The sequence below is a fragment of the Oryzias melastigma genome, linkage group LG14 (genome assembly GCF_002922805.2).
Source record: "Oryzias melastigma strain HK-1 linkage group LG14, ASM292280v2, whole genome shotgun sequence".
Taxonomy (NCBI): domain Eukaryota; kingdom Metazoa; phylum Chordata; class Actinopteri; order Beloniformes; family Adrianichthyidae; genus Oryzias; species Oryzias melastigma.
The window spans coordinates 2,774,348-2,798,547 of NC_050525.1; the positions used below are offsets into that span (position 1 = coordinate 2,774,348).

General features: G+C 41.4%; 1 protein-coding gene across 2 annotated transcripts in view; it reads left to right on the forward strand.

Annotated features, from left to right (window-relative positions):
* The window catches only part of ncor1 (nuclear receptor corepressor 1), a gene marked incomplete in the record, with an annotated part of 125,602 nt that overhangs the window by 92,801 nt on the left and 8,601 nt on the right, over nt 1-24,200 (forward strand). For both annotated transcript variants that reach the window (XM_024264937.2, XM_024264945.2), the window contains 17 exon segments: nt 1,096-1,543; nt 1,623-1,746; nt 3,103-3,280; nt 8,101-8,267; nt 8,686-8,800; nt 8,878-8,963; nt 9,051-9,201; nt 10,848-10,973; nt 11,063-11,146; nt 11,231-11,481; nt 11,583-11,889; nt 12,119-12,346; nt 12,562-12,762; nt 13,153-13,302; nt 14,027-14,152; nt 14,229-14,364; nt 21,754-22,229. In XM_024264937.2, the coding sequence (XP_024120705.1) occupies nt 1,096-1,543; nt 1,623-1,746; nt 3,103-3,280; nt 8,101-8,267; nt 8,686-8,800; nt 8,878-8,963; nt 9,051-9,201; nt 10,848-10,973; nt 11,063-11,146; nt 11,231-11,481; nt 11,583-11,889; nt 12,119-12,346; nt 12,562-12,762; nt 13,153-13,302; nt 14,027-14,152; nt 14,229-14,364; nt 21,754-22,229 (3,354 nt within the window).

A 24,200-nucleotide genomic window follows, 5' to 3' on the forward strand; every position in this document is an offset into this window, starting at 1 on the left:
ATGGGAAAAATGCTTTTACAAACACAGACTTGTTGCCTTTGTACATTTTTGTCTGTGTGTGCAGAGACCATCACAATCACTAATACGGCTGCGGATCATTACTCAGGCAGCAATCTACCGGTAATTCCATTCATGAATCAAGACCAACAATTCACAACAACAAATGTTCTCCACAGTTTTTCCATCCTCAAAGTTCTGCTGATAAAAAATCCAGCCGATTGATGACCAGAAGAAACTAAATGAAGACACAGCAACACAGAAATGGAACAACTAGGAACCACTCAGTCTTTGCATCCAAACTGACAGTGTTTTCTAACAGTTGTGATTAATCGACTTTTTTCCATCATTAGTGGAAATACCAACAAACTTTTACACTAGATGAAAATTTTATGGATGCAATCCTGTATGGTTTCCCCATAATGCCTGTAGACATTCAAATGACATCACATAATTCATCACAAGATATATATATGAATTTGAATATCTATCTACCTTTCTGGCTGGCTGTGGGATTTATCTCATCTGTCTATCTTTTCTATCTACACATATACATATATACAGTACAGGCCAAACATTTGGACACACCTTCTCATTTAATGTATTTTAATTTATTCCTGACTATACAACTATGAATAAACATGTGGAGTTCTGTACCTAACCAAAAAAGAAGCTGAAGTAACTGAAATCATGTTTGATATTTTAGTGTCTTCAAAATATCCCCCCTTTGCTCTGATCACTGCCGTACACACTATACCACTATGCAGGGACTCGAACCCTGCAGAGCCAGACGTGTCCTCCTGCTAAAGCCAGTACATGTGCAGGCCGTCTAAAGTTTGCTGGAGAGCATCTGGATGACAAAATGTGTGAAACTTGTGGAGAAATTTAAATTCCATATCCTGCCGACATTTAGATATTTTACTGATGTCTCATAATCATCTTCTTAAAAAAGGCTTTGTTGACATTTTATTGGCTGCAATGGATCTTTATCTTTCAATGCATTTTTCTTATGAAGAGTAGTTTTGTATTTTTGTACTCGATAAGTTTTCCAGTTTTGTTTCTTGACATGCTTGACTGAAACCTGTATTGCTTCTTCAGGTGGTGAGAACAGCTCCGACACAGAGAGTGCCCCCTCTCCCTCCCAGGCTGACTCCTCAAAAGTTGCTGACTCTAAGCAAGTGGAGAGTACCACAGCAGACACTCTGAGCACAGACAGTGACAAGGATCTAACCAGCAATGGAAAAGCTACAGAGCCCCCTTATGGGGAACTTCGTGTCAAGCAAGAGAAAAGTCCAGAGAGGGAAATGGGATCTCAGGAAGATAAGACGAGAGTGGTTGCTTTTCCTGGTCCACTACACCCCAAAACTGAGCCTCAAGATGTAGACATGAAAGTTGGAGAGGTTCAGGTCAAGATGGAGCCTGAAGTTAAGGAAAAGGTTGAAAAAGGAGACCATGGTGAGAGGCAGAGGGACCTCCACTCTGATAATGACTCAAGTGCAACCTGCAGTGCAGATGAAGAGGTGGAGGCGGAGCCTGATAGACAGAGGTGAGTGCTGCGCAAGTTTGTGTCACTTCATCAGCACTCTGAGCAAAGAGTTACTGATCCATTTATGCCCATTCTGTAGAATGTACCCCATGGAAAAACCGATGCTGCGCAGCCCTCCTGGCTCTGTGCTTGTGCCTTCACCCAAGCAAGCCCACTTCAGCATGCAGCAGATGCAGCACCGTGCAGCCAACATCCCTCCCATGGTCAGTCTCAGGTGTTGGTTTCTCCACAAGCCCACAGAAAGCAGCAGCTTTGCTGTGAGAAAAATAAAATCGGTTTTTAGGAGTATGAATGTATTTTCCTGTTCTGGATAAGCATACAAAATACGCTAAAGAAAGGTGATCACTAGTTGCGTTTCCATTAACTCTGAAATTTCGCAAATAGGAATTTGAATAATAAATTCTCCTAATGGAAACACCACAATTTCGAAAAAACCTGCATTTTTCGAACAAAAAGTTTTTGCGCTTAGAGGAGGTGGTATTTGGGGATTTTTGAAACAGACATTTTTCACAAAACTGTAATGGAAACACTTTTTGGAAATAGATGCTCCTCTTTGTATGAAGTGTCTGTCCTGAGCGCAGCAGAGCGGGCGGCAGGAGAGATCCAACAGCTTCACAGCTCTTTATAAGTTGAGTGTCATATGGAATCATGCAGCTCCTCCATAATAAAATCACCAAGATTTCCTCATGGCTTCACCTGCAGCTACACTTCTGCAGCTTGGAGTCTGAAGATGCTGAACTCTCGTTTGAGGAAAAGCGCGAGTGCAGGGACAGAAACTTAAATGGATCTTGTCGTGTTTTTAAACAGAAAAAGGTCCAGCAGCTTACTTGTTAGAATGGTTATTCATTTAAAAACCACTGAACAGGTTTCTCACCTGAGACTGTCAATAGACTCTGTGCGGCACGCGCTCTCCAGACAGAGCTGTGACGTCACCGCAATGCTCCTTTTTTAGTGAATCAAATAAAAAAATACTTGTTCTCATTCATCGTCGTGTTTTTAATGACTTATCGCGTGAGTTGGTTTGTGCTTTATCGCAAAATGATGATTTAATGGAAACAATGTCATTTCCAATCATTGTTTTTTTAATTCCTAGAATTTCTGTAAAGTTTTGCGCACATGTGTAATGGAAACGCAGCTAGTGGCTCTATACTCCAGTCCTGGAGAAGGCTGTAAGACCATTGCTGATTACACAGCACATTGGTTTATTGGTAATTGATTTTATGGGCTACAGGGCTTTAAACTACTATCTCCTGGGAAATATATGACAGTATAATGGCATACTTTCTCAAAATCATAGGGTTTATAAGACAAGTTTGGCATTAGAAGTTGACTGGAAAATATTGAAATTTGTCTCTTGGCAGTTCAGGAATTTTAAAAAGGAAAACTTTTAAGACCACCATCTATAGCACATGATAAAAACGTTTTATCATTAGTAGAGTTTTAAACGGTCCAACTGGAAGCAAAGAATGCTGATATGCAGGTTTTTGTGCTGTATTTTAAAAATGTTTTCAAAACATCATCTTGACTTTATTTTATTTGTCCTGTCCCTAACGTTGCAGGTGCCTGGTCCCTATGGCCCCGGTGGCGTTTCCATCACTGGTTTTGCGATGTTTCAACACCAGATCAAAGCAGTGCATGACTCCGCCCACCAGGAGGAGAAGCAGAGGCAGGATCTGGGAGACCTGGAGCGCAGACCTCATTACAACACGCGAAGCCCCACTGTGATGGACAGAGATGGTGAAGAAGCTGAAGCGTGTTATGTCTGCTGCTGCTTCCTCTTGATTGGTTACTCCTCATGGTCTGGCTCAGTGAACTTCTCCTTTATGTTCTTTTATGACCTTACTGCCACATGCTTTATCTTGTGCTCTCGTGCTGCTTTTTGGAGAAAAGGAGCAAACAGACTTCTCTGTTTTCTCCTACTTGAACATTAGTTTGGTAAACTGAGTTAACCACACTGATCTGAAGATGGGGTCTGCTTTGGTTTTTGAAGTTGAATACTGTAAACTGGTTATTCTGCTTTGAGGGCTGCAGGTTAGTCTCACACAGTTCAGGCAGGCAGAGATAGAGCAACAAAGTCATGGTTTGGTTGCAGCAAGGAGCAGCTGTCGCTAAGCTGGGAAACATCCACAGCAAAATAGGTCATGTTTTGGCAGTTGTCATCAGGTGGTGGTGTGAGCTGTAATGCAGGTCCATTGGTTTGCCTCAGCTCCATGTACTGCAGGTAAACCTCTAGCCTTATGACATGAAGCTGGCTTTTGACCAGGAGCATCTCTCTGGTCAGCCAAACTCTCCCTAAAAAACCCACAAAAACTAACACCCAAACTTTTGCAAAGATACATGTGCATATAGTGCATCTGCCTTGAGGAGCCTGGCCGTTAATTAAAAAAAAAATTGATAGCCGGACCGAGACGGGTGTTTCTTCCGTCACAGACAGACAGGTGATGGCCAATGGGTTCATTATGCAGTGAAGTTTGGTTAAGAAATGCAGACAACAACACCAGATGTACATTGCAGGATTTGTTGAAATGATAATAACATTGTATTATGTTGTGAATCCACCCCAACATGTAGTGCAGCTTCCACACCAGAATGCTATTTTATACTCAGGGGGAATTTATATGTGAAAATATAATAATTATGCTCATATGTTTGTCATTTTCCCACTAACAACCACTAGAGGGAAATGTAGGTGTGTGTATCATTTTTGATACTGGCATTAACCGCTGCTCAGCCTGAGGAGATTTGTGGGCAAGCATTGGGCAGTGAAAGAGAGGAAGTGGATGTGAATTTAATGCACAAAATAAATGGCGTTTGGTGTGTTTTGGTGTTTTATGCTGGGCTTGGTGGAGTTGTTCAGAAGTGTTGAACTTTTCTCCCAACAGTGACTTGTATATGATTTTTCGTCCCTGTTTTTTTTATGCACTTTTTGGCTGCTACAACTTATTGTGTGAAAATTATGGTACATCAAAATGTCAGCTTGAATTTTTTTAAAGAACACAGCTGATTCCAAATTATTATGCAAATGATGGTTTTGTATGATTTCTCTAAATACTCAGTCCCTCCAGGATTTAGTGATGTTGCAATCGCAACTATTAACACAAATTCAAGCAAACTTCGCAGCTTGTTACAACACCTCGCAACTTTACATCTTCACGCCAACTTTACTGTAACTTTGACAAATTGACCGTGTCAAGTGTCATGGGTGATGATGCAGCTTCACGAGCGTTTCCCTTCTGACTCCTTCCAGGGAGCCATGCTCTTTTTTTGTTCTTTCTTTAGCCCTCCGTCTTCTCTGGTGGGTCTGTGCACCCACCGGGCTCGAGCATGGGCGGCTGCGTGCGCGCTGTGTGTGTGAAGGTGTTCACCCACCGGCTGTGTCGGCGCCCACTTTCAATGTAAAGTCTAAACAACCGTAGAGCACAATTTAGAATTTCTACACGCGTTTGCATAAACTTTTCATTGAAAGTGGTCACTTAAATGCGCGTCGACGTAGCTGGTGTGCGAGCACCTTGTGTGGGGGGGTGCTGAGCGGATGCGGGGCAGTCGGTCTCATGTGGAGGACAACATAAAAATCTGGAGCAAAATCTGTAACCATTTCACTTTTATTGATAATAACAAGGAAGTCTGCAGGAAAATAATTCCTTATAGAACCTCCTCCACAACAAACCTGTACAGACACCTGAGAGAACCTCTAAAACAGAGCAGATCATTACTGATAAAAGAAACCAGATCAGCTCCTCATAGCCTTGGTCTTCCTCTACCACAACTCACCAGTGATGCTTTTGGAACATAAATAGGAAGAATCTGAGGAGAACATGGAGATCTGAGGATTCGTATGCTTATGTTTAAAGTTTATCATTTTTCCCTGGAAAATGTCATTGTATTGTAAAGTATGTTTAAATCCATACTGGATCTGTTGTACAGGTGTCATCCTCTGACAGTTCCTCTCTGGAATTCACTGAGATCCTGAGAGAGGATCATTCTTTCACTGATGTTTGGAACAACAGTCTGTATGTCTGAGGATTTATACACCTGTGATCAGGACAGGTGATTAGGACACCTGAATATTATCATTTGGATGGTTGAGCTGATACTCTTGCTTATATAGCGTATTTACGCTTCTTTACATTAAAGCTGAAATTACTGAGATGTAATGATAGTTATAGATTTGATTGAGTCTAAAACAGGGGTCTCAAACTCAATTCAGCCGGGGGCCGCTGGAGGCGGAGTCTAGGTGAGGCAGGGCCGCATCAGGATTTCCACAAGAAAAGCACTGATAAAACATTCCAATGTTCTCAGATATCTTTATTTTTAACAAAAAATAATGAATAAATAATGAACGATGTGTATAGATCTTTGTGTGTGTTGATTTATATATATTAAAAAATAAGGGTAGTTATGTCCTTTTCTGAAATAGTTTATATTGAAGATTGAACTTAAGATATATTGCTAGGGGGTAGGATTAAAACAAGTTTTTTAAACTTCTTCCTACTCCATTTCGAACTACATAATTGAGGTGTAATGTTTTTATTTATAATTTATATAGAATTTTCTGTTGTTGTTTTCTTTTTTTACCATGTACATTAAAGATGAATTTAAAAAATTAGTAATAAATGAATAAAATAATAATAAAGACCAAACAACAGATACAGACAACTGAAGAAACCACATATTGACTGACTGACTAGAGAAAACTAATTATTTTTATTCAGTTTCAAATGTCTGTATTAACAGCGTCTCCTTCAGAATGAGAGAGAAGCCCGGTAACGAGAAAATCTTTGAAGGATTTCATTTTTTGTAGATTTTTGTAGAACTACTCACAGTAATTAAATTTGATCTATGTGTCTTCCATTCATTTGGAGGTGTGGGGTGCTCGTGCGCGCGCCGGTTGCATCAGCGCGCATGGGGGGGCTGCTCTCTATGGGGGGGGTCTGTTCAAACGCGCGTAGCAGAATATCGGACTTCTATCGTGTTTACATGGACTGGAATGCGCGCCGACACAGTCGGTATATGAACCTTAAAGTTCACAGACACGCGCACGCAGGTGCGAGCCAAGCTCAGGATCACATGTTTGACAGGCAGGTGCAGTGGATCGCCGCGCGGAGAGGGCTACAGGTTTGAGGCTCGGACTTCGTGGAGCTCTGATTCAACAGGAACAGCCAGCACGTCAAAAAATGTATTCCTCGACATCTGTCTCTCATTCATTCTGAGAGAGACATCCACAAACGGAGCTGGTAGCCCCTTCGACACGCAGCGCAGCGACAGAAACACATTTTTTGACAAGCCGCGAGCAGCAAATTCCCCGCGCGAATTTGTCACGCAAATCGCGTTTGGTGTTTCATGGCTCCTCCTCCGCCCAGCTGACTGGAGGAATGAATGAGTAAGCGAGGTACTGGACAGCCCGCCGATGTCCCGCCTCCAGAGTCATATACCTCACTGTGATTGGTTCGTTCAGCTCTGCACACAGCAACTGTCATTCATATCAGCCTTGCGGGCCGCACTAACAGTAATCTTTCGTTTGAAGACGCGGGCCGCAAATCATCATCCTGCGGGCCGCAGATGGCCCGCGGGCCGCGAGTTTGAGACCCCTGGTCTAAAAGATTACCCAGCATTTCAGGGCATTTCGGTGATTTTGACAACATTTGTAAATATTATATTTACATATTTTTATTTATATATTTACAAATATTTTACTCTTTTTTTTTTTGTTGCCAATGCCTTTCTCTTTATTTATTGTTTTATTTTTTAACTCCTTCAGACCAGTGCTTTTTGTAGAAAATCTGATTATAACTGCAGCACCAATGACAATCATAACCCCACTTTGTCCTGTTGTAGTCCTAATTGATTTTTATTAAACTTGGAATTTTGTATGTTCAAATGTGTGCTATTTTTGTTATGTGTAGTTCTCATTAAATAAACTAAAGGGATGACACATTACATTCATTCAAATGACTAAAAATGAGTTTATGATGGAGAAAAAAAAATTCCTCCAAAGTTTAACAGACATTTTGAATTTTAGAGCAGTGCTTCCTTCTCTCCTTTAATTGGTAAATTCTAATATCTTCCACCTCCTCAAACCGTGGTGCAATGTGTGTCTTAAACTTACCCGGAAGTAAGATGCCTCCGTGTCTGAGGCTCCGCCTCTCACTCATTGTGTGTGCTGGTCATATCAGTGTTCTCCACTGCTAGCTCAGTGGAGAACATGGGTGTGTGTGTTGGCCTGGGGGCAGATCTGGCAGCACAGACTCCTCCTGGAGAGGGCTGTTCTCACCTGTCTACGTCACATTGTGAGGACCCGCTCGTTTTCATGGGTTTAGGGGGGGTGGAGCTCAGAGAGAGACGGATTTTAGAGGAAGGCTCGGAGATGTGAGGTTGTTTTTCATGCATTATCAGAATGATACAGAATGTTTCATTGTGATGTTTTTAAAGGGAAAATCAAGTGTAATGGAGTTGGAAGCAGAAAGCTTTTAGGAAAAGTGTTTCTGTGTCTGTTGTCTTTATGGATGTTTAAGATCTGGCTAAGTCAGGTTTTCTTTTTGTGTCCTCTTTACCACCAGTTCTCCATCCTTCTCCAAATCCGCTGGCCCAAAGTATGAACGAAGGTGTTCGCGTGACGTTCCCCAGGCACAATCGACCTCCAAACATTCCCTCTCCTCCTCCCCTCATTCCAACCACGAAGCCCACAGATAAACCCTCCTTCATCCAAGGAGGCTCCATCTCCCAGGTAAGACATGAGTCCTCCAGTGGGGTCACTTTAGCCTTACTTTGTCTTACTTTCCCCATTAATAAATATTAGGCACTAACAGTAACGGGCAATAAGATGGATGAAATGCAGCAAGATTATAATTGACTGTATTAATCCCCGTACAGGGAGATTCAGTTGTAGTAGCAGCACAATTAAATAAATATGAAATATACATATACAGTGAAGAAAAGCTATTACTTCATTATTTTATTTTACCTGACAATTACAGAGAAGTTATGCTAACTCCGCTGGAGTTGACTTCCTACATGGACCTGTTTTTTTAGGGGGAACTTTAGGGTCATTGGAACTCAGTAGAAGATGTTAAACATTACTTGAAAGCACTCTGTTGTTCTCATGAACATTGTAACCTGGACTTGAGTGCCTTGTGTCCGTCCAGGGCACTCCTGGAACATATCTCCCGTCCCATGCTGTCTATGGTCCTGAGGGGACGAAGAGCTCTGTAGGCTCCATCTCTCTGGGTCTGCCTCGACAGCTGGATCCCCACAAGCCTGGTAGGATCACAGATGTACGGTTTGTGGTTTTAGTATTCAGTCAGTCCAACTGCAAATTATTTTATGAAACTGCACAGGAAATGCAGTTTCATCTCTGCAGGACAACAGAGGCAGCTCTGCCAAAGGGAGTGAAGGCCTCGCTTTCAGAGGATCAATCACCAAGGTACTGAAGTAAACAGCCTCTGTTCTTCTAGACTATTATCATTTTACTCTTTGTTTCATGCATATTTTGTTACTCCCCCTTAAATAGGGGACTCCGGCCCTTCCTCAGTCCAATGTGGCTGCTGACCTCCTGAAGGGCACGATCACAAAGCTCACTCCAGAGGACCTGAGCAGCCCAGACAAGACTAAAGGTCATGTCATCTATGAAGGCAAGAGTGGTCACATCCTCTCCTATGATGGTAAGAACTTCAACGCTCGTTAAAAAAACTGAGATAAGCAGCAGTCCTCGTCTGCACATTTTTAACTTTCTGATTTATCTCAGTGAACTGCATGCTTAAGTTTCAGAATATCTATGATGATGGTAGTGTTAGCTTTGCTATATTGGATCTGTTTTTTCTGTGTGCGTTATGAGGAAGATCTGGCAGTTGTCTCTGATAACCTCAGGTCTCGTGAACTCAATCTCCTGCGTTTTGATTGTGCAGATAAAAAACTACTAATTGTAGTTCAGTTAAAGTTGGAAAGATGTTTGGGAAATATTAGTTTTTTGGACAGACATTTTCATGTGTTAGTCCAACCTTATTATCAGATATAGGAACGGGCGTTTAAAATAGTATTTTCAGTGTTTTTAGGATGTTCTTTAAGCTTTTTTCTCATAAGAAAGGATATATATTAGGGGCCGGGAATCAATAAATAAAATTAACAAATTAATTGCAAATCTGGAAAAAATTTATCTCATTTAATCGCCATTGACATTGGGTTTTTTTTAAGTTACAGTATTTCCCAGCCTCTTATCTGTAAAGGCTAAGGTCAGCAGTAATATAAACGACATAAAAAGCATAAAAAATCATTCTTGTTTTTGATCATTTAACAACAAAATCTGAAAATTCTCTCCACAGTTTTCTATCCTCAAAGTTCTTCAACATTTCACGTTCTAAGCATTACATATTGGTGCAGAGCCTGTATGAAAAAAATGTCTCTTTTTCTGCAGCGATTCAGCAGAATCGGCTGATTCAGTTGGTTTACATCCGCCTTTCAGCAGCGTGAGGCTGCGTTTCTTCAGAATAAGCTAGAGTTACGTTAGTTGCATCAACTGTTGAAGATTTATTATAACCAAAAGAATGTTTTAGCTCCAGTGTTAAAGCAAATTAATGTGTTCAGAAGTTATATCAGTAATCGGAACTTCAGTCTCAGTTTCTGAACGGAAAAAAGCTCTCGCTAGTCTTATTCTGAAAACCGGAAACCTCACCTACATGGAGATATGTTTACTTCCGGTGGCAGTACCGCTCTTTCAGCTTTGTTTTAGTTCGTAAGCTCAAAATCCTACATGAATCTGCATTTCAGAGAAAAAATACATCGTCCCCAGATAATATTTTCCTACACTCTACTATATTTACCGGATACTCGTTACACAAACACTTTAAGGCAGCAAAAGCCAAGTCTGAACACCAAAACCTGCAACTCCAACACAAAAAGTCACTTCAGCCTAATGGTTTGTGTGGAGGAGATTTTGCTGACAACTAAATGAATATTAGAATGATCCCTGTCGTAAAAATAGGAAACTGTGCAGCATTTGCCCCGAACTTTACTACATTCATCAATTATGCTGAACTACAACTCTACCTGCTGATTAAAGGAAAAGATAAAGATGGCGCACCACTTTGAAACAAATTTGTTTAAATCGTTTTTTTTTTTGTTGAAGAGTTTGTAATCCATGATCATTGAATTGGATAACTAGTGTTAATAGATAAAGGACTATGCCTCATCCTGCACCCAGAACTGACTAATTGGAATGCTGTGAAATTTGGTTGCAATGTAAACAGACTCAGTGTGCCTGTTCACTCCATTTCTTCATCAAACTGATGTTGGCTTTATGTTTTTGACACAGCTATAAAGAATCCGAGGGAGAACACCCGCAGCCCCAGAATAGGCCACGAGTTAAAACGCTCCCATGACATGATGGAGAGTTCCATGGGTCGAGGACACCCCGGCAGGGAGGGGGCTCCATTTGAAGGTAGTGTCTCCTTCTGCCCAGCATAAACAGCAGGCTCCAGTGTGGGTTCTTCCCATCACATGCTGAGTCCTCTGTATTTACCCCTTCAGGGCTAATTAGCAGAGCCTTGCCCAGAGAAGGTCTCCATGGCGACTCAAAGGAACGACCACTGGCCTCTGGGTCCATCATGCATGGTTATTCTTAAACTATCCATACTTTTGTCAAAATACTCCTGTCTAGACAAAAAAAGAAGCTAATACCTTTTGGACACTTTTTAGGGACACCAAGAACAGCCACTGACTCATATGATGATGCCATGAAGTATGGGAAGCAGATGAGGATGGAGAGCCCACCAGTCCGATCTTTTGAAGGGTCTATTGGCAAAGGCAAGCCCTATGAGGGAGTCAACACCATCAAAGAGATGGGGCGCTCCATCCACGAAATCCCTCGACAGGACCAGTCTGCTCAGGACATGTGCAAGACCCCTGAGCTGGTAGACAGGAGGGTGATGGAGGGCTCCATACCTCAGGTTGGACAGACCATTCACATCTTTCAAGCTTTGTGTTTTTCAAAATATTTCATTCAGAAAATACACAAAACCTTTGTCAAAACTTTTGCATCCCCAAACAGATTCACTCTCTGGGCCAGCCTGCCATCAAGCACAATGTCAAGTCATTAATCACTAGTCCGAACAAGATGCCCCACACCATGCCCCAGCTCGAGGCAATAGACCGAGCCAAATATGAGGAGAGTAAGGCGGTGCGGCACACCTCTGTGGTTAACTCCACCACGTCTGTCCTGCGCTCTACTCACCAGGAGGCTGGCAAAGCTCAGCACAGTCCGAGCATGTACGAGGACTCCAGTGCTCGCAGGACCCCTGTGAACTACAGCACCAATCCTGTTTCCAGAGGATCACCCATGCTGCGATGTCCAGATGGTACACCATACCAATTCTATTCACAGAACAATGACTCAGTTACTAAAAACAAATCGAATTAGATGATTTTACCAAAGATCATTCAGTTGCTGCAAATGATAACATAATAAATGATCTTGTGCTGAGGCCGTGAACTGACCTTTGCTTTCTGCTTTAGACTTGTTCAAAAAATAACTTCAAGTACATTTGGTCAGATCAGTGGATATTCTTTGTGTTCCTGTCTCTGAAGGTGTCATGAGCTCTGCCAAGTCTGCTGCTCATGACAGAAAGAGTGCCATGACCCCGACACAAAGGGACAGTGTCCCGGCCAAGTCCCCGGTGTCAGGTGGCGATCCCGTAGCCTCTCATAGCCCCTTCGACCCCCACCACCGGCCTGTTGTTCCAGGAGAAGTGTACAGGGCTCACATGCTTCCACACCTGGACCCCAGCCTGGCCTTCCACAGGGGGCTGGATCCTGGTACGTGTTCAGCTCTTCCACTCTTTGATGACAATGAGAAAGCAACAAAACTTATTCTGAGCAAGCTGGCGAAAGCGGGCCAGCTCCTGTGATTCATAGGCATTATAGGTCATACATTTTTCAGCAATTGACGTCAGCAGTGATCAGTATCTCTGAGCCTTCTGCTCATGTCGTTCATTGTTTTTCTTTTGTTTGTTCTTTATCTCGTGCCACAGCATTCATGTTCCCCAGGCAGCCGTCCCCAACAGGATACCATAACACCTATCAGTTGTACGCCATGGAAAACACGCGTCAGACCATCCTCAGTGATTATATCACATCCCAGCAGATGCAAGTCATCCCTCGGCCAGATATGGCAAGAGGACTGTCTCCAAGGGAGCAGGCTGTTGCAGTCCCTTACCCAGCCAACGCTCGAGGTGCGGTCCTCATCATATGGACTCTGCAGGCGGGGGGAGTGTTGTATGCACACTGTGTGCTTGTGAAGTAGTGGCTACCTTTTCCAGACGCCCAGAAGCAAACGACCATCACAAAGAATGACCTGCTCTTGATATTTGGGGCTGCAAGTGATAACTTTTGACAAGTTCATTGATTGGATCCAAATCTCCATTTGCTGAGTGGTTTCCTCTCACAAGTTGGCCACTATACCACTCTGTTTTCAGTCTTCTTGCATACTGATCAACATGTATTTACATTAACAGATGAAGGGGATGGGTCACAGCTTAAGTTCTCTTGGTCTTCACACATGAAAAAACTGATGGATTGGTTCTTGTTGCTCATTGCTGGCACTTTGCTTCTGTCTGTAAAAGGGAATATTGATCTAGCCCAGATGCCTCCAACTATCCTGTTGCCTCATCCTGGGGGAACAGGTGCTCCCACTTTGGAACGCACCTCCTACCTCACTGGAGCTCAGCCCCCTTTCCCTCCTAGGGCTTTCAACCCAACTTCCATTTCACCAGGTGAGACCCCACCCCTTCCCAACATCCTGTGCTCCCATGATCTCCCCTAACACATTTGTGAGAGTGAGAGCCTGCTGTGGCTCCAGATCCTGTTAAGTGTTGGACTATGTACACACCAGGCATGTGTCGCACGTTCAAGAAGGGGCTAAATGGGCGTTCTCAACCACGCTTTTAGCGTTTTAACATATGGAGTTTACTCTGGACTGTCGCTACCCAGTATTAGTGCATGTTCTCAAAGCTGGAAGAGTCTTTGTGTGAAATAATAAAGCAGTGCAAATCTCTTGTTCCAGGCTTTTTCTTTCACAGCTCTATTCCAGTTTATGACAGACTCAGTGTCATAGAATTCTGGCCAGACACAAACTGCAGTAATTCATTTTTCCTTCATGATCAAGTTTCGGTAGGCACTGCTATCTCTTTTGAACGCAGAATCCTGAAATGTGTGTTTACATAGACTTTTCATTGGAAGTGGATACTTGAAGTTGCGTTCTGAACCCGGTGTGAATGAGAGCGTCTTTCTGCATCCTACCCAAACTTACAGACATGTGCCGTTATTTCTATTTTTAGCGTCCCCCCAAAATGCTGCTAAGCAAAAAATGGGTTCTAATGTTTATATTTGACAGATAAACTGAGAGCATGACAGCAAACTGATTTGAGATGGAAGGGAAACTCAACAGAGACTGTAGGCTTCATATGTTTTGTTGCATTATGCCTGTTTCCTCTTCAGGTCATCCAGTCCATCTGGCCACCAGTGCTGAGAGGGAGGAGCGGGAGAAGGAGCGGGAGCACCGCGAGAGGGAGCGAGACCGGGAAATAAGAGAGAGGGAGCGAACCAGTGAATACATGCGTGGAAGTAAGTGCTTCTCACGCCATTTTCATAATTTTAATACACATTAGTTACAGTGTTCTTATTTTTGTGCTCTTCTAAGGTGGGCAGGAGCAGCCAGTTCGACCAGGAAGTCGAGGTTACCTGCACTCCCCATCTCCCTCGCTCAGGACACAGGATGTGGTGGTGCAGCAGAGACCAAGTATCTTCCAGGGAAAGAGTGTCATCACCTCTTTAATGTGAGTCAAAAACCATTGCCAACCCACTGTTTTTTCTGGAGTAAAATCCCACACTACTGCAGCAACTGTGTCTGAATTACGGACGCTTTCATCTTTGTTTCCGTCTCTCTGTGACCCAGTTTGATGACTTGCTGTCCCGCGTTAGTCCAAGGATGGAAACATAAAAACAAGAATAAAAAGGTCTCAATGCAAATAGGAGCAATTTAATCAGATTTTCTTCCATGCTTGTTTTGGACAGCAGTTCTTCTTCTGCATTGCTGTCAGTATCAAACACTAAAACACACACCTACACCGCCCTCTAGTGGTTGTTATTATGAAACAACCTCTACTGGGAATACAGGGTGGGCCACAAGTTTCCATACATAGGAGAATGTATAATGTATATATTTTACATTTCAGACACCCTAGCTCAGAGGTCTGCAACCTGCAGCTCCAGATCCACATGTGTCTCTTTTATCTCTCCATGGTGAAATGTACAATAAGTCATGCATTTTTCAAAGTAAGGATTACTTCATTAGCAGTTGTTTAATTTATATTAGCTTCGTTTATAAATTGATGTCTGAGGTTCACATAGATGATAAACTATGGAGGTTTTTACATCCCTGTTAACCTGAAGACGTCTTGTTTGATCAACTCTACCTCCAGAATCAACAGATTTTATATGGAAAGCAAAACTTTGGTAAAAAGTTTGATCTCTTATGAGATAAAAGCACATAACTTATGCTGCACAACATTGATTACTAGCTGTCCAGAGCTGCAGTGAGATGATGCTGTTTGGAACAAATTATCTTTTATTTTGAAAATAAGTTATTTGAGCTTCTGTCAAACGTAAAAAAATAAAAACAAATAGAACTAGAAATTTCGCATTACCTGCGATAAGTCTACTGTGAATGCTGTAAGCTGAGCGTGCCCACTGAAGATGCTTGTTCAAATAGCTGAAGATGCTGATATTGATAGCTGAAAACGTTAAATCAGAGAGCAAAAATCGCTCAAGCTAATAGTTGAAAAAGCTGAAGCTGATAGATTAAATCCCTGAAGCTGATAGCAAGCCAAAAATATTACCTAATTGCCAAATTAGCCTAAAAAGGTGGTAAAATGTCTAATTTAGCCTAAAAGGCTAACATAAAGCTAAAATTTTCGCTAAACTCCTAAATAGCCTAAAAACTGAGCAATAACCTTGGGAAGGTTGGCCAAAGGTGGACCCTCAGCATTTATGGAAAGCTGTTGGTGGACTCAAGAACCACTGGGAGACGGGCATCTTCAGAGCTCTGATCCTTATTTTCATTTCAACCACAGGCAAAGTGACATGGCAGCCCAAAAAACAATCCTCTCAAACGTCACAAAAAACCCCACTTATATACAATTCAGACCATACCATAAACTTAGCAGTAGGGAAAAATACCTGACTAAATATAAACAGTGAGTATAAAAGAAAATGGGTAAAATGGGATGTTTAACTAACCATAAAGTGACTGAAAAAACTAATAACTAATAAGAAACTAAATGCATGATCACAACAACAATAATGAACAAAGCAAAAGAAAAGGTCTCCACATCCACCCCTCTCCATTTCAGCAGGTGGTTCTGCCAGGCCAAGCTGATTGATGGCAAACTGGATCACAGCTGGTGTCCAAGGGAGGCCTTCATGGCGCTTCATGGACACACTCCCCTCTGGTGGACACTCAAAAACAAGAGGAATTAATGGAGAGAACACAAAACAAAAATGTCACATGGTCAGCTTTCACCTCAAGTTATTGAGGATGCGATCACGAATCCTCACAAACCTAACAAAGCAAAAACAGCTAGCATAAAGCTGAAATATTAGCTAAACTCCAAAATAACCTAAAAAAACCATCCAAAATAGCCTGAATTAGCCAGAAAAGCTAGCTTAAAGCTGGAATACTAGCTAAACTCCAAATTAGCCAACAAAAATAAAAACTAAATGAGCCAAAACAGGTAACATGCATCTTAAATATTTGCAAAATTCCGAAATAACCTTTAAAACTGAAAAAAAACCTATTAGCCAAAACACCCAGCCCAAAGCAAGAATATTGGCTAAACTTCAAGGAAAAAAAGCATAAATAACCTTAAACTGCTACCACGTAGCTGAAATATTAGCTAAACTTCAAAATAGCCTAAAAAACCTTTTTTTGGTAAATGGCAAATATAGTCCAAAAAGCTAGAATTATGAAAATATAACAACTAAAGGGCCAAAAATGCTCAAAAAACCAGAAAGTGCAAAAACAGCCAGAAGAGCTCTGATATCAGCAGCTACATTTTTGGATGAATCCCAAATTAGTTTAAAATAACCCTTACATTTACAGCACTTATTGGGAAAAAAAACCTTCAGCACACTTGAAACAACTGTGGACTGCTTTTGTCAGACTGGAGATCTTTGTGTGTGTGTGAGAGATGGAGTGTTCAGAGGTCGTCATGGCAACGAGCACACAGAGGGAAACCCAGGTCTGCGTCTGCCTCTCATTGAAAATAAATGACCGGTACTTGGCCTGAACAAAAGCTCATATCTTTTGAACTGTTTTTCTCAGAGTAAAAGTAAGAACACCGTCAGAATCTAGAGATGTTGGACTACAGCTAGTGCGATTTTCATGTTTTTGTGCCCAAATACACAGAAGTACTCGCAAGTTAAACAGAAAGCACCTCCAAAAATCGTCTCCACCAAAAATGCATTCGACTTAATGGGAGATATTGTCAGGTTTTGCTGATATTTTCTAGCCACTGTAAGAAAACTACATGGCTCAGGGTTTTCAAAGTTGTATCGTCTGAAAGCCAGGAAAAAAGCCTACATTTTGATGTCAAAACTTTTTCTGTGAGGGACACAATGGCTGAGTTTGAGCAGGTTGAACACACTTGATGTGCTTTCTTCCTCCCACTCCAACACACTCTTGTTCACTCTGCTGCTGGTTCCAACTGACACTAAATCTGTTTTGCTTTTCATTCATAACTGATGAATGACTCAAAGATGACATGTCGGCTTTGAACAGTGATATTTTAAAAACCGTAAGGAGTTTTAAAAATAAAAATACAAGTTCAAGAGCCCAAAGTCTGCTGAACAGTTTAAAAGTTGAATGGTTTCTGTAGCTGAAAGTCTACTTGACTTCTATTGTCTTGTAGAGTTTTTTGCTGAAAAAGGAGTTTTTGAACATTCCGTAACCCATTTTCAATGGAATTAAAAAAGTGGTAGTTGGTTGAATAGTTTAAAAAGTTGAAGAGTTATGAAGTTGAAACTTAAGAGCAGCTATCTCCTAAGAGAGCTGAATATTTTGATAGCTGAATGAGCTGAATAGGTCAAGGGGTTGAAGAACTACGGAGCGACAAAAAACTTACAGAAGAAAAATGGATCACTGTAGTGCTGACACAGTATTCACACAATTAACCCTTTAAGGCAGGGGTATTCAAATCCAGGCCTCGAGGGCCGGTGTCCTACATGTTTTCCAACCAACCTTCCATTGAAGCTCCTTATTGGCTAAACATACCTGATCCTGGAAATTAGCAGCAGATAAGGCAGGATTTCTGGAAAACCTACAGGAAGCTGGCCCTCGAGGCCTGGATTTGGGCCTCTCTGCTGTAGGTTTTCCAGAAATCCTGCCTTATCTGCTGCTAATTTCCAGGATCAGGTATGTTTAGCCAATAAGGAGCTTCAATGGAAGGTTGGTTGGAAAACATGTAGGACACCGGCCCTCGAGGCCTGGACTTGAATACCCCTGCTTTAAGGCCTAAGCCTCAAAATGTCTGCCTGGACTTTTCTGCTAATTTTGACTCTGAAAGGGTCAGAGAATGTCCTACAAATGTGTGCTTTTGCCCCTTTTTCCAGAAGACATTGAATTTTCAATATAAATGAGCATTTTACTTTTTTCTTTATTTTAAAATAGTGTTAGACCAATTTAAATAGTAAAAAAAAAATCGAAATGTGATTTTTAGAGTTTTTAGTGAGAAAAACAGTGCAAATGTACATGAACAACATATTTTGTTTGTTAAAAGATTAAATTTATCCAATCTAATTGTGCAAAAAACAGTGCATAAAATGCCAAATATCTACAGGCGTTTCAGGTCACACAGGGGAGATCTGTCCTCTTTGGCTCCTCAAAGGTCTTGGTGATGCTGCCAGTGACAGTCACAAGTCCCAAACTTCCAGGAAGTGCTCTTGGTGCAAAGTTTACAGCATCAGTGGGAAAAGATTTGACCTGGTGATGGTTTTCTGTACTTAGAGATGGTTGGACACCTGGGATCCATCTGGGGTTGAATCTCAGTGGATGAGGATCTCCATCAGATGGTTCTGCATCTCTTCCACTGTTGTTGATGTGATGAGCAGCTTTGATCTCTGACCAAATCACCAGAACCTCCAGCATCCTCACGTTTTCTCATCTTTGGTCCTCCAGCATCATCAGCTGCAGCCCACAGGACACTTGAAGAAACATTGTTTTTATTTATTATGATATTTATTTCCTGAACAAACATAAATATATGCCTATTTTATAAGATTACTTATAATATATGAGTAAAAAAAATCATCTAACTGACATCTGAATGTCATTTCTCTCACACAGTTTGTGTTTCAGAGTAAAAACTAGCTAGCTACTACTTGATTCCTTCAGGAAAAAACACGGAAATGCAGCTCCACAAACGTTACCTTTTCTCGCCAAAAATGACTCCTTATTGTTGCTCCTTCGTTCCCAAAGTCTTCTCTGAACCTCCATGAAGGTTATATTTCCCACGATGGTCGTTTTTTAGACATTTTTCTTATTTTTTTTCGCCGTTATAAAAACTCTCTTTGACCGCTCCGCTCTCTGCATCTCTCCTCCGCTCCGTCTGTCTCACCGGTAAACAACGGAGCCCCCCGCGGGCTTCTGGGTAGAATTACCGTAACCAATACTCACAAGAATGCGCAATGTCTCAGCTTTCAGAAACTGTTGAAATTTTTAAAATAGAGCAAACGGTTCAGGAGTTACGGTAACTCAAAGAACGTGTGTCCAAATGTGTCACGGGTGACACGTTCGCCCTTAAAGGGTTAAAATAAAATTTTGACAGATGCTAGGTTCTTTTTTTATTTTTGCTTTTGTTCGTGCCAAAAAAGGCATAATTCTTTTTTATTATGACAAAAAAATGAAGGTCATGAATGCAAATCCAAATTTCTTAAAGACTAAACTAAAACTATACGGCTCCTTCAAAGGTTTGATCAGTAGAAAACGAGCCAAAATGGCTCTTTCACTGTTAAAGGTTGCCGACCCCTGACATAGACGATGGGTTTGACCAAAGACCAGCAAATTGTACTTATACTGATGGGAAGCAGTCACATTGTTACACAAAGTTTTAACAGACAACATGGAATGAGCATCACAGGTGACACTGTGGCAAAACTTGTTTGCAAATTTCAGAGAACACGTACCGTTATGTGAATTCAAAACAATATGATCATATAGAGCACATTATATAAACAAAAACTTTTACAATATAGAATGTTTATTTTTCCTAAGTCTTTTAACATATGGCCCACCCTGTATAACAAATGTATGAGCCTATTTATGTTTAAAAAGAAATTGGTTAAAGGTCGCATCCCTGGCCAAATTATACAAAAAACATGACTTATAACAAAAAAAACTGTATAATTTATATTTGAAACAAGCAAATTTGGACATTTCAGGCTAACACTGGAATACTTCAGAACAAGCTGACAGTTTGGTTCACTGGGCTCAAGTTAGAATAATTTTAGGAATCCCCCACTCATTTGTAGTTGTGTTGTGGTAAAACCATGTTAGCGTGTTCACTGTACGTACAACACCCAACCTTGTTTGCAACATTTAAAAAACAGACAGAATAAAGACTCTGCTAAATAAGCCGCGACTAGGCTAATTCTCAACCTAAAACGTAAAAAAAAGAAAAAAACAAACCGTCTCCCACCGCTACACGTTATAACCATGTTAGCATCTTCACAATATCACACAACCTTGTTTGCAACATAAAACAGACATTTTGACGCAGTGCCATGTAGATCTCAAAAACACTTTGACATCAGTAAACACAAACATAATCAATGCATTTAAGAAGGCGTTCTGGATAATAGGATGCACAGCTGTTTTTTTTTTAAATAAAGGCTTTTGAGTGCACCTTCTCATGCAGAAAACATACTAATTCAAGTTTGTTCCATCTCTCTTTTCTGAGCTATTAGGCAAGATTAAGGACAAATTATTCATGTTTTCTTGAGTTGATAATGTAATGTTTCTAATGTAGAATTGGATAACATAGTTTGTCACATGACATCTCAGGCCTGTAGTTACCTGGTATATCCCATACTGCCATATTTGATAGAAACATTCTGTGGTGTTAAATTCAGTTCTATTGAGAATAATAATTTTGTGTTGCTGAATACTAACAAAAATCAATTATTACAGTTTTACTGAAAACGTGCTGCATCAGCTGATCATGCTTGAGTAGTTAATAGTAAAGACTGTGCATGTGCTCATTACATGCAGATCTGCAGACTAAGTGGGTGGAGTCATCAGCTGATTTTTGTTTTGCTATTTTCCAATCTTTGCAGCATGAAAGTGAACTGAACATGGACCATGTCTTGGCTGGGCTAGTTCACATTGTTATGTTTTGGACCAGATTCATTAAACATTGCTTTAACATCCTGGCTTTTGATTTGTCAAAACTTCAACTTGTTACTAAATAGTAGTAACCTTCAGATCCTTTTCCTTTAACTGTGAGGTACCAGTATATCTGGCCTTACATTTGAAAGACAACAATACAGTATGTTGGCAGTAAACTGGGATCACGGATTCGACTGTATTGATTTAATAACTCCTTGCTTTATCCTTCATGTGGTGAATCCGTGTAAATATCTTCTTTATTTTTAGATTTCATGGTGATTCAGTGCAGCTGGTCTTTTTTCTGCTGAATGGTGGCATAAACAAGCATTCCATCTTTTGATTGTCATTGCATTTCCTTCACAGCAATAGTAGCTTTGTGAGACAGATTTTATTCTTCCAATGCTTTTCATCAAATTTTTGCTTTGTAGGTTTCATAAAAAGCTACATCTTTTCCTCTTTACATACCCTTTTTTACTGTATTATTTGAATCAAACCACAAAAAGCCTGAATAAGCTCTGGTCACAGAGAGCCCCCAGGGCTCCCTTGAAAAAGAGGTTTTAAATCTCAATGGGATCCACCCCTGGTTAAATAAAGGTTAATAATAATAATAATGTCATTTTTCCTCTCTTTAAAACTAAACGTACAATGCCCATGTTTTTCTTATGTGTTTGTGGAGATTAAAGGACAGAAGTTGTGAGACAACTCTTTGTCAAAAGTCTTTTTATTTGAAAAACGAAGCAGAGTACAAACCGCTTTTTGATGCCTTCATCTTATTTCTTCTAAGGGCTCATCCACCTCCAGCAACATCAGCATCCCAGAGTAGCTCCCGCTTCAGCACAGCAGCAGACGCTCTGGCTGCCTTGGTGGACGCAGCCGCCTCTGCTCCTCAGATGGACGTCTCCAAGGTGAAGGAGAGCAGGCAAGAACCGGACGAGGAAATGGCCACATCGGTTGCGGGCAGGCGGGCACCCAGCCGCTCAGAACAGCAGCAGGAGGCAGAAAGGCGATCTCTGCACTCGCCGTATAGTGCCATGTCTTTGCCAGGTGGCAAGCCCCATCCAGCTTACCCCGAGGGCCCGGGTAGCGGGGCAAAGGATAAGGTTCCTCAAACCAAGTCCCGCATCGAAGAGGAGCTTCGGACTCACGGAAAGACAACTATTACAGCTGCTAGCTTCATCGATGTCATCATCACTCGCCAGATAGCTTCAGACAAGGACTCCCGTGAACGAGGCTCGCAGAGCTCGGACTCCTCCAGCAGTTGTGAGTGTCTTCAGTTCAACATTACAGTCTAATGATGTGTTCATACCAAACACAATTCACATGTCAAATTTGGTGCTTCTCTTTTGACACGTGTCAAATTCAACACTTGTTCAATCATGTGTTACCTAGACGCTCTGGACATGTGGGGGAGGAGCTACTGACTAAAAGTTTTTAGCCTCATCGCCAATTGGAAACATTGACTTTATCTTATTTATAGTCCATTAAAGACACGGATGACGTTGAGAGATCAGGTGTATTTATTTAAAAAGCTCTACAGAAGCATCATTAAACCAGTCTCCATGTCTGGGTTGATGAGATCATTCAGACTCTCCTCACAGTACGGTGAGCTTCACCTTCTGCTGCAGGAGCTGCAGCTGAATGACGGATGCTTTCAGAAGTACTCCCACCTCTCTGGGATCCAGTTTGATGACTTAGTCCAAGGAAGGAAAAATAAAAATACGAATAAAATCAGAGGATCTTTTTATTGTCTCTCGATTGGAAAAAAATATATATGTATTCAAAAAAATAATATAAAATTTTATATATTAGAACTGTCAGGCGATTACATTTTTTAATCGCATTTTGTCCAGGGTTAACTCGCGATTAATTGCAAATTAATATATGGCCTTTTTTTTTTTAGGAAAAAATTTGTGCTTCGTGGAATTTAGCAGTTCTACATTAATGATGAAAACAAGAATGACAAAATTAATAGTTTTCATCAGAAATACTTTATTTTGTAACATTGTATTGAGATAAACTTTCTTAACAATAAAGGGCTGTAACATAAAATGCCTAACAAAAGCCCAAGTGCACGTGAAGGGCATTTTAAATTCAAAACGTCAATCAACGTTCAGTAAAATCAAATAAAAAACATCAAAAATAAAATTTCCATAACACTTTCATGTTCATTTTTTGTCAGGACCAAATCTTTTCCTCCTCTGCTGAACTACAGTAATAAATGAAATAGAGATTTATCATTTCCAATGAACTTTTGTTTTTTAAAACATTAAAGACTGAGAAAAGCGGGATACACTGTGGATAGTTTGACAGTCTGTTACTGCCGCCGCGTTCTCTGGCTGCAGCTCGATGCAGCGACGTGTCCAGCGGAGCTCACGCCATGAATATGCCGGCAGACAGACCGCTATGCTGGGGCTGGATCACACTTAAACCTCCAGAACTTTGGGATATTTTGCATATTTTCGCGCGGCGAAAGAGGGACGGGCCACACACTCAAAGCTGAGATTTATCTTTTCATCTACAAATAACTGGCGTTGTTTAAACTACATTTAAAACGTCCCCCGGTGCGCTTGCTGTTCGGAACGTCGGGGGTCCGCAGCTCTCGGGACGCGGCGCCGGACGCGAGCCGGTACCACCAGACGCGAACCGGAGCCGGGTTAGGGTGCAGGAGCTCTCCAGGTCCTAGCGCCGGGCGCCGGGCGGTTTTAGCTCGCAGCTCGGTGGTTGGACGCCCGCGCGGTGTGGAAAGGCACGTGTGAGGACATCCGCGATTAATGCGTCAAAAAATATTGTCGGCGTCACGCACATGTTAGATTAACGCCTTTTTAACGCGACAAATCTGACAGCCCTAATATACAGTATATATACTGTATATATATATATATATATATATATATATATATATATATATACATACCGGTATATATATCCACACACTGATCATGTCATTAAAAAGTTGCAGGTTCCTGATTAGCTGACATGATATGTCTTCTTTGCTGAAGTTGAGATGTTTGTGAACTCTCCCCCCACCCCCCGAAACATGCTGCTGCTGCCAGACTGATGGGTTGCGCCCGACACTCAGTTGCACTGCAGGACCTCTGATCGCATCTACACTGACGTAACATTGAAACTGGATGGCTCTGAGTTGCGCTTGGCATGACTGGGGCTATATTCAAACTTTTTTTTTTCAAACAGGTACAAATATGGACAAAATATCATGAACACAACTTAATT